The following is a 10,864-nucleotide window of genomic DNA, read 5'->3' as shown; positions in this document are numbered from 1 at the left end:
CTCACAGGCCGCGCGGGTAGCGGGAGCCCCGGAGCCCCGGCGGCCTGCGAACCCGGAGCCGGCATGGACCCTGAGCGCTGCGCGCCTTTTGCCGTGGGCCCGGCAGCCGGTCCCTATGCGGCCGCGGGGGACGAGCCTCCAGGCCCCCAGGGGACTTCCGACGCTTCGCCTCACCTGCACCCCGCGCCACCCCGCGGCCCGCGGCTGAGTCGCTTCCCGGCCTGCGGGCCCCTGGAACCCTACCTCCCAGAGCCCGCCAAGCCGCCCGCCAAGTACCTGCAGGACCTCGGGCCCGCCCCGGTACTCAACGGCGGCCACTTCTACGAGGGCCCCGCAGAAGGTAACGCACAGTCGGTCCCGGTGTCCCTTCCCCGGTCCCTCTTGGTTCCCCGACCCCCCTCTCCCACTTTCCTGCTTCTCAACCTTGAACCGGTCTCGCATTTCCCACGGTTCTCTCGCTTGATCGCTACTGGCCTGGGGCAGGCAAGGCCAATGCGGTGGGGACGGCAGAGTCGCCGGTGTCCCCGGCTGCGGCGGCAACGGGAGGAGGGAGGTCAAAGGAGGGTTCATTGGCGACGATCTTGGGCCTATTCCGGCCCCGAAGGCTACTGAACCTGAAAGGAGGGATCATGCCCAGCCGGAGCCGGGCCTCTGCTGCCATCCTCTCGGAAGCGGGGACCGGGTCGAGGGCCCGGGAGCCTAACTGGGCCGCGACGCTGGGGGAAGAGAGCTCGGCTTTTGTGTCTGGCGCCCGCTGAGGGCGCAGAGGGCGGGTCTCGGCTTGGTGGCCAAGCTGGACTCAGCGAAGGGCTGCGGCCTGACTTACCCAGCTCTCCGTGTCGGGCCCGGCCTCTTGAGGAAAGGGTGCTGCCGTTGCCCTCAGTCGCTCCGCAGAGTGGCAGTGGCTGATCCCCTTCAGTGCCGGGGCCGTCGTCAAGATCAAATAATTATGTTCTTGTTTCTCAGACTAACCTGGCCTACCCGCCACGGGTCTGGCCGCTCTCCTTGCAGTTGGCATCCCGGCACCGGATCGCCACCTCTCAGCCGTCGGAAGCGGTCCTGGACAGTCCTAAACCCCAGGGCGCTTCCCGCTCCGCTCCGGGCACAGTGCCCTGTGTGCTAAGGCGGGTCAGACCGTGCCATTATCTGAGAATGTGCCTGAATGGCTTGCCGCCCACTGTACCCGCTGCCCCCACGAGAGTCTCCGCACCCACGCCCACCCCGTGTGTGCTGCCACATTTCGCTGCCCAGACTAGAGCTGGATCTCGGGAGATCCGCCCATGCGGCAGTCGCCTACGCCTCACGAGCCTCCTCGTAGTGTCTGGGCAGCGAGCAGCTCCGGCCTTCGTCCGGTCCGGGTGGTGGGAGTGTGCAGGAGAGGCCCGGGAGGTGTGTTGGGGTCATCGGAGGAAATGAGCAAGTCCGCAGAGCTTCGCGTCTAATGCCTTTTGAAAGAGTCTCTCCTGATAAAAACCACAGTTGGGACTTAATGAGAAGCAGTTGGCCTGGCTCCTCTGATCCCTGCCAGACGGCGGCGGCATCCCTACAGCGCAGCGCCCGAACACCTCCAGGGACAGGTACCCGCTTGGGTCAGTGTCGCACCCGGCAACACCCACCCCACAGTCCATCATCCCCGCCGCTGCACAGCGTCCTGCACCTAGTGTTCGGGTTCTTGGATAGCCAAGGGACTGGGCGCATGACGAAAAGCTAAATAGGCGACGGCTGTTCTCACAATGAAACGTGGCAAAGGAAAGTAAAACGACTTAAGCAACAACCCGCAGGGAGATGGGGAAGTTGAACAAAACAACGGATTAGAGGTTGAAGAACAAAGGCAACAGGTGAAGTCAATCAGTGAGGTGGACAGAGAAACGAAAGGGAGCAAACGGACGAACGAAAAGAACAAACAGCAGATCGAACGAAGCGGGTAAACGAGGAAGAAAAACAAGGGAGGGAAGGAGAGAGAGAGACAGAGAGAGAGACAGAGAGAGAGAGAGAGAGAGAGAGAGAGAGAGAGAGAGAGAGAGAGAGAGAGAGAGAGAGAGAGAGAGAGAGAGAGAGAGAGAACAAACGAAATAAGAGGACACTTCCTTTTAAAGGGGTAGCGCACAGCAAATAGGAACAAATGAGATACGAATATTAACGATTTGGGTCGTGCGGGGAGGGGGAGTTGGGGGGAGCAGGCCAAACGCAAAGGAGGCACAATCCAGCGAGCTCAAGCCTGGGCTGGGATCTTGGCCGCTGCTCCCTCTCAACGACGACGCCCTGGCTGGAACTCCTCGGTTCTGGTCTTGGTTGTACATGGATACTTAGTAAAGGTACACCCCACACACACACACACGCACGCACACAAACAATAACCCTGCCTTTAAACTATCGGTCTCCGAGCGTCGGCTGGTCTTTGCTGAGAGCCCGTTGTTGCGCACGCTCAAAGCCTGGCTCACTGGCTTTGAGCGAGCCAGAGGCAGGCATCCGCATCCCGCCTGCCTCTGGCTGCGCTTTGCGGAGAGCGCCCTGCCCTTCTCCCGACGCGGGCCTTATCTTTCCAGACACCCATGCACCCCCTGGGGTAGTAACTGTGGGCAGGGGTGGTTCCTTCCGGCTCCTTCAGGGCTGCCAGTTTGTGCCTAAGCTTGACTCTCTGACCCGGGAACGAATCCTTTGGAAATGATTCCTGCTGGAGGTCTTCCCACCTGCCTTGGCTGAGATTCACAGCCCTAAGACCCGGCCTATGGGGAGAATTTGAGACCTTGGCTGAGAACCTCTAAGGAGAACACCATCGCTGGCATCCCTGAGCTTGGCGCTTATTACACGGACATAAGGTCTTCCGCTAAAGCCGCGGTCAGAGCTGGGACAGTCCAGACTTCAGAGATTACTGGCTCATTTAGAGACTCCAGCATGACAACGACAGAACACAGCGCACTTTAGAGCAAGGCTGCCGTGAAAGCTGAAAACCAGGTGGCTGATTCTGTGACAACAGTGGATGGCACGGATCTTGTCTTTGGAGCCGTCAGGATTGGTGCTGCACACCAACCAAGCTTGAGGTGGTTTGAGACAGCAAGTCGTAGGGCTGTGATGCGTGTCTCCCTGGTCAGGGATGCACAGGTTCGAAGACCAGGTCAGAGGTAAAGAATACTGAGCCCTGTAGGCACATTAAAAGCCCTGGCACCTACCTGGCTTCCACTCTTACAGAGAGCAGTTGCATTCCTGCAGTTGTACAGGCTCAGGACACTCCTTACACTTAACTTCAGGCTCCCAATGACCAACAACCAACTTGAGTACTCTCTCTGGACCACCCCCGGTATACTGTTGTAACTGACAATAGTTCAGACCTCAAATGGGCCCTCCTTAACCGAACAACCTTCCCCTGGCAAGCTGAAACCGCTGCCGTCCACTCCTGGACTGCCTTCCTGATGGGTCCTCTCCATTTCTTCCACATCTCCCTAGGCCTGACTCCTCAGGAAGCTGCTCGGGGAGCCCTGAAAAAGTGGCCCTGTCCCTGGAGTCCTCCAGCTAGACCAGGGAGGTTTTAGGGGAGCGGCAATGGAGAGGGAGCAGCTGTCTGTCTCTTGGAGAAGACTGTAGAGGGGCAGGCATGAGAGAGGAGCAGAGGCCAGCAGCCTTAGTCTCTGTTGTGGGGACAGCAGCTCTGCTGTGCTGTGATCTCTTGACTTCATCAGCTTATGGGCTCAAGATCAGGAAAGCCAGTGACTGGGCCCTCGATCTGAGTATTCCCTCCAAGCTGGCTCTTATGGGAACAGCACTGAGAGTAAGGAAGCAGAAGAGGTCTCTGTAGTGGGTTAGCACTCCTAAGACCCTGCCCTCACATCTACTCGCCCATTTCTGCCTAAAGTCCATCCTTGCCTCACTCAGAACCCAAGACACCATGGCTCTCCCCTGCCAGGACCTTTGAGGGCATGATATCTCTAGGGTGACCCATTCCAAGCTCCTGGTGCTCTCTGACAAGGTCTTAATTAGTTTGGTTTCTTTGATTCCTCCTTCCTAGCAAATAGTACTCCGTCTCCTCTCCAACCACAATGTGAAGATGGGGAACAGAATTAAGGACGGCAGTGTGATTGCTCTGTGGGTCATGAAGGAGATGTCACTACAAGCTGGTATAGCCAGAGGCCAGGCCTTGTGTGGCTGCCCTAGGTCTTCAGGACACACATGGGAAGCTAATTTCACAACCTGGGTGGTCCTGAGGAGGTCACTGACCACTTTCCAGCTGAAAAGGACTTTACCCAAACTATCTTCCAGTTAGGGGGTCATCTGACTCAGTGTACCCCACCACACACACACTCACAGCTGTGATCTTGAGAACAAGTCCCCAGGAAGGAACTGCTTCTTGGTGCCAGCTAGCTAGGCCTCCTGAGGGCCAGGCCCCCAGTTGGAGATGGGCCTGGGGCCAAAGAAGGGGCCCTCTGAGTCAGCAGGGCGTCTTCTTGGCATCCTTGTGGCTTCCATTCCATCAGACTGTTGGGGAGGAACTTAATGGGACACGGCTGGGGGTCTTTTCCAGAGGGAAGGGGTGGGGATGGTTGTGGTGACCTATTTTTCACCATGCCAGGTGGGTCATATGGGGTTCGTGAGTGAGAACATATCAGAGTGGAGCTGCTGGGAACAGTTCCCAGCCTGCCATGGAGGTGATGAGGAAGCAATCAGAAACTCCTGAGATAGGAGGGGCAGGCAGTGCTGAGGATGACGGGGAGAGGAAGTGGTGGTACAGGTCCCTCAGAGCTCCTCCAAAGCACAGCCTATGTAGCTTCCACCTTTCTATTCTGGAGCTTACGTTCTTGCCCTGACATCACAACTCTAGAATGGATGAAGACAGATGATTTCTATGGAGTCATCATTGTCCCAGTTTGCTCTTCATACCTCAGAGACTTGGACTTCAAAGAATGAGGCACAGGGAAACCACCAAAGGTGGCCTATGCATCTCTGTCCATGCCTGCCTGGCTCTGGGAGCAGAGGCATGTGCCCGAGGGCCTGGGAACCAAGGCTGGCACAGCCAGAACAAGAGAGCCCTCTAGAAGGGGTAGGAGATGTCAACCACCCATCCTTAACCCCTGCCCCCACTCTTGGCCCTGCCAGAGTGGCAGTCCCTTCTGTGGCGCCAATCCTGGCACCTCCACACCCTGTGGGACACACCACCACAGAGCACTTCCCCGAAATGAACCCCCTCTGGCCCCAGAAGATCTGCCCAGACCACAGAGCACATGGTTCCCTAGGGCCCCCTCCCCAGCTGGAGGCTCTGCAGTCAGGCCTCTGAATGCCAGGCTCCCAGGGAGGGTGGCTGCCAGGAGGAAGAGAAGGGGAAGGAGGAGGAGGCGGGGACTGAAGCTTCAATGCTCCTTCCCTCCCTCTATTCTACCCACAAAAACCCCCGTTAGGTTTCCATCCTCCTTTTTGTGTTTTCCATTGCAGCTGAGGAGAAGGCCTCCAAAGCTGCCAGTTTCCCCCAGCTGCCGGTGGATTGCCGAGGGGGTCCCAGAGACGGACCCTCTAATGTGCAAGGCTCCCCAGGCCCCTGCCTGGCCAGCTTGCGAGTCCCTCTTTCCCCTGGACTTCCTGACACCATGGAGTTGGCCAAGAGCAAGAGCAAGAAGCGTCGGAACCGCACAACCTTCAGCACATTCCAGCTGGAAGAGCTGGAGAAAGTCTTCCAGAAAACCCACTACCCGGACGTGTATGCCCGAGAGCAGCTGGCTTTACGCACGGACCTGACAGAGGCCCGGGTACAGGTGAGGCCATGGTGGGCACCAGACTCTCTGGCTGCCACAGCCACTCAGGCCACAGACCAGATCCAGGAAGAGCTAGGAGAAGTGAGGCTAGGTCCTCCTGGAGGCTGGCCTTTGTAACTCGCCCTCCATGCCAGCTCTGCTGTGGCCGCAGACTTTTCTCTGTTTCTAATGAAATACATCATTGGGTCAATGCTGGGGCATAGGCTTGCAGGTAATGGGCTCCTGGAGTCCAAGTATCTGTACAGAGTCCTCTATTATAATGTACTAGCTAACCAGGTGATTCTGTTGCCCTCTTTTGGAAAAGGACTTACCAGTAGCAAGCCAGAGAATCTTTGAGAGTTGCCAGTTGCAAGAAGTCAGTGCTAACTGAGCTGGCTGGCCAGAGTGGGAAGGTTGCTGAAGGGTATGTGAGACTCATCATGAACCAACAAACAACCAACTTACAGTTAGGGCTTGACTGGGAGCCCTTCCCTCCTCCAACAGGCTCCTCTGTACAGAGACCAACCCCCAGGGCCTTTGGCTATTGCCACTACTTCACCGAGTGAGGAATCCAGCCAGTGAGGAAGAGGGAGAAGGGTGGGTGGACGCTGGGAGAGGGAGAAGGAAAGTGATGCCCAGTTGTGTTGGAAAGGACCGTCATTAAGACTCTGGCTCAATAGGAAGGCCGGTCATTTGTGGCCTTGCTTGGATCCACGGTTTAGTCAGAAAGGGCAATCTCCTGTGGCAGAGAAGGAGGCACTGGAAGGGGTGTTAGGGTTCTAGAGAAAGGTGAGGTCACGGTCCTGGTAGAGGAACCCGACCCTCCTACCATGAGGGAAGAGGAGAAGGGAAGCTCCTGTTTATCACTCCCAGGATGGAGCCTTCCAGAAGCTCTGGAAAAGATGCTAGGGTGAGGCAGCTCTCTATGGGGTCCCACAGGTCACTCTGATAGACTATGGAGTCCCATAGGTCACTCTGATAGACTACGGGGTCCCACAGGTCACTCTGATAGACTATGGGGTCCCACAGGTCACTCTGCAGAAGTCAGTACTGTCATCACAGCAGGCCTGACAGTCAGATCCAAAAGAGAGGCAGAGGGGCTCAGAGTGTTTCCTCTTCTCTGCTGTGTCCTCCTGCTTTCCTGTCCCATCTAGGTGGCAGCTAAAACTATCCTCTATGACTGTCCGCTAAGATCCTTCAAGCTTTGGGAACCACCCCCTATTTTATAAGCTAAGGGAGCCCACAACGGGGAATCTCTGGAGTGTCGTGTTGGGATGGTGTCTGAAGTGTTCTTCCCTGTGGAAATGTGTGGGGTGTGGGGCAGGAGTACCTCCCTCACTCCTCTCCTAGGTCTCCCCTTTCTCCTTTTTATTTTATTTTAGCTTTTGGGGGGTTGATTTTGAAACAGGGTCCATCCTGTCTAGTACCTAGGCTGTCCCAGGATTCATTTGACAGCCCAGGCTGACCTCAAACTAAAGATTCTTCTACTCCTGAGTGCTGGCAATAACACATATTATAAGCATGAGCCTCCAGGCCCAGCTCCTAGCTAGGCCTTTCGATCCTGGAAGAAAACAGTAGTAGTGATAGGACTCCCAAACCCAGTCCAGAAGCCTCTCCAACCACCAAGGCCCAAGAGAATGGGGAGATTCTCCTCTGACAGGAGCATAACTCTCACCATTAAACCCACCTCATGAAGAGGACTAATTAAGACAATGGAAAGGGCAAGTCCCAAACCCAGGCAGAGGGCTCTGGGGGGAAATGGTGGTGACAGGAAAGTCATTCCCAATTAAGGCCTAACTGCCTGAAGAAGAGGGAGAGGGCATTCGTGGTGGACACTCTTGACCTCAGCAAGGCTTGCCCAGGAATCCCAGCAACCTGGAAGACAGGAGAACAGGGGATCCACGTCTCTTAGTTATCAAGTTGTTGGCCTATGTGAGTAGAGGTGACCATGGACAAAGGAATTCAGAGGACTGGGGGTCCTCATCCCTAACAGTGTAGTGGGGTTTACACACACGTAAACACACAGACAGCTTTTAAAAATGTATTTCTAGCTGGATCCCTAGAAAACAGTGGTTGTGTGTGGTTGGTTTTGACTTTGGATTTTGGCAGGGAGATGTGTATTTTAGACAGGCTTAAAACTCAGTATGAGGCTGAAGCTGGCTTTGAACACCTAACCTCTAGCCTCCACTTCCCAAGTTCTGGAATTACAGGTATGTGTCATTATACCCACCTTAGTTTTGTTTCAATGTTACCAACATCTATTCCATAGCTGACACAATATCAAATGAAAGAAATAAGACTATATATACCAATACAAGTAAATGAAATAGGACGGGTGTATTCCAAATTTATCACATATATGCTCAGATGTGTATAAGACACATGGCCCCTCACCTGCCAAGAACTCTTAAATGAATGAGAAGTAAGTTCCCTAAGAGAGCATGGGCACAGATTGTGATGGGTGCCCTGAGAAAGGTCAGGACATTATAGAAGAACCCAGCCTGGATAACATATTGAAGAGATGTATAGCCCAGGAAGGGGAAACTTACTCATAGGAGGGAAGGAACAGTATGGCAGGTATCTTAAAAGAGAGGTGTGTGGGGGCTTGGGAGGCATCTGGGAAGAACCAAGTGCTGTTGCCTCGCAGGGCATAGGACTATGGAGAGGGCAAGGGCCAGACCTAAGCAACCTTGCTAGGAAATGGGCTCTAGGCCAGGGTTTCCAGGGAGCCACTGAGGGACTAAACAGGACCATGACCAGAATAGGAATGCCTTGACTGAGTAGGAATGCCTTAGTTCATTGGCTGCTACAAGGTGGAGCAACCGGACACATAACACCCACACTGGCACGCCTAGGAGGTATCCTGGGACCCCGAGGCCCACAAGTCCCCTTCCCCTACAACACTATGACACGACCTAGTCAGGCTGGAGATGAAGAGAATGACTCATCTTGGGGAATGTTTGCTGGGGGTCAGTAGTACTGCTTTGGGATGAAGCTTCTTCCAGGCACCCTTCCCAGGCTCCACTGGCCCTGGGAACAGTGAGGATTTCTATGATCCTGCCTCTTGGGATTTTCTGACTTGGATCTAGATCCCAGGAGAGGACTGAGTGATTACCTCACCCATTAGGCTCCAGTCCTCAGGGCTGCTCTGGCATCTCTTAACCCTCCCCAACGGTGGTCCCCAGGTCTGGTTCCAGAACCGCAGAGCCAAGTGGCGGAAGCGTGAGCGTTATGGGAAGATGCAGGAGGGGCGGAACCCTTTCACTACTGCCTATGACATCTCTGTGCTGCCCCGAACTGACAGCCATCCTCAGGTGAGACCTTCAGTTCTACCCTTCGACAAGGCTTGTCCCTGACCTCTGGGGTAGCCAGTGAGAACACGTGCTCTGGAGGAGGGGGCTGCAGCATCTCCTGCAGCATCTGAGTGCTGTGTGATGTGGGCGATTCCTTTAACTTCTTCCTGTGCAGAGCAGGGCTATTGCCCACTCTGATACACACAGAACATGGACGAATTAAGGAAGAAAGTGTAGTTCTGAGAAGCCATGGTGGGGACATCCTGGATGCCAGTATGGGTGGCAGGAGGGATGACCCTGGGTCTAGGGGAGACTTCGAGGACGCTTCGGAGGCTTCAAGAAAGCCATCAGGCTAAGGCACGAAGCTTCTGGATCAAGCAGCTCATAGCCCCTTTCTCCTTCTCTTTTCAGCTGCAGAACTCTCTGTGGCCCGGTTCAGGGTCTGGGAGCCCAGGGGGGCCCTGCCTCATGTCTCCAGAGGGTATCCCCTCTCCATGCATGTCTCCATACTCCCACTCCCATGGAAACGTGGCTGGCTTCATGGGAGTGCCAGCCTCCCCCGCAGCCCACCCTGGCATCTATTCCATCCATGGCTTTCCTCCTGCCCTGGGAGGGCACAGCTTTGAGCCTTCTCCAGATGGTGACTACAAGTCCCCAAGCCTCGTCTCGCTCAGGGTAAAGCCCAAAGAGCCCCCCAGCCTGCTGAACTGGACCACGTGATGGGTTACGGGGACACAGAACGAGCTGCTCACTCCTCTTCCTGCTCTCCCCTGCTCCTCGCCCATCTCTGCCTGGACACCGGACAGCAAACCCTTCTGCTTCCATGTTCTGGGTGGTTCCAGAAGCTTGGGAGAGAAGCTTCAGGGATCAGGCTACAGGGTCTTAGCTCTTAAAAAAGGTGGGACCCCCTGAAGAGACTTCAAAGCATGTAGGACACTTCCTTGTAAACTGGGTCCCCTCGTTCAAATTGGGCTAGAGACACTGCCCTGTTTTCTCAAGACTATTTCTAAGTCTGGGGAGCCAGCCCAGGAAGACGGGAGGAGAATGCAGACTGAGCAGGGAGGAGCTCTCTCTCTGTGGCACTCAGGGCTGGCCTCGCTTCTGCCTTTCTACCACCAGGGGGCGTTTGCTAAGTGCCCGGAGCTGACACGTGCCCAGAGGACAAAGGTCAGCTTAATAAAAGGCGGGGGTTTCCTCTGCTCCAAGCATCCCTCAAATCTTTCTGCCCCGTACCCAGTCTATCAATATACTGTGGAGTCATTTTCTCCAAGGACGGAAAAGATTCCACCAATCATTAAATATTTGGATTTGCTTTCATGGGATCAGGCCAGGGCTATGCCATGGAAACCATATTGGATGTTGATCAAAATAAAACAGATTTTTCTAGTCTCTGAGGCCCTGCGACCCGGATCCAGATTTTTGTAAAGATGCTTTTTTTTTTTTTGTAGTAATAAACACAGTGGTGATTTTCATTCTAGGTGGCTGTCTATCCCCAGCATGTGGTCCTCGATTGCTTTAGGGTTAACGTGTGTCTATGATCTAGGCTGGGCCAAGCCCTCCCGTGGAAAAGCATGAATCCAGGGGACTGTAATATAGTGGTGTAGTGGCAGTAGCAGAACCCTCAAGGTCAATGTCTGCCATGCCTGGCTCTGTCACCTGTGTCAGATCGGTGGCCTTGGCAGGTCCCCAGAGGCTCTAAAGCGCCAGAGCTCATTTGTTTGGCAGGGAAATTTGGGGGTGGGGACAGGAGCAAAGCTGAGGAAAGCTTGTGGTTGAACTGACCACGGAGAGAATGGAAGGACAAGGATCTTGTGGAGGTTTTGAGTGCCTGTGGGCTGGGACCCCAAGTGCTGG

The 10,864-nt window shown here is 55.1% G+C and overlaps 1 protein-coding gene across 1 annotated transcript; it reads left to right on the top strand.

The window, feature by feature from the left end:
* Positions 1–62: 62 nt before the first annotated feature.
* Positions 63–10,404, top strand: Alx3 (ALX homeobox 3; the record flags this gene model as incomplete). Its single annotated transcript, NM_001281625.1, is given in 4 exon segments — positions 63–340; positions 5,422–5,738; positions 8,903–9,031; positions 9,422–10,404. Coding segments are annotated over 4 exon segments (1,033 nt in total), but the record flags the coding sequence as incomplete, so codon positions are not given.
* Between the last annotated feature and the right edge of the window lie 460 nt (positions 10,405–10,864).

Source organism: Mesocricetus auratus, unplaced genomic scaffold (genome assembly GCF_017639785.1).
Source record: "Mesocricetus auratus isolate SY011 unplaced genomic scaffold, BCM_Maur_2.0 Super-Scaffold_100009, whole genome shotgun sequence".
Classification (NCBI taxonomy): domain Eukaryota; kingdom Metazoa; phylum Chordata; class Mammalia; order Rodentia; family Cricetidae; genus Mesocricetus; species Mesocricetus auratus.
This window is presented reverse-complemented; position numbering and strand designations above follow the sequence as displayed.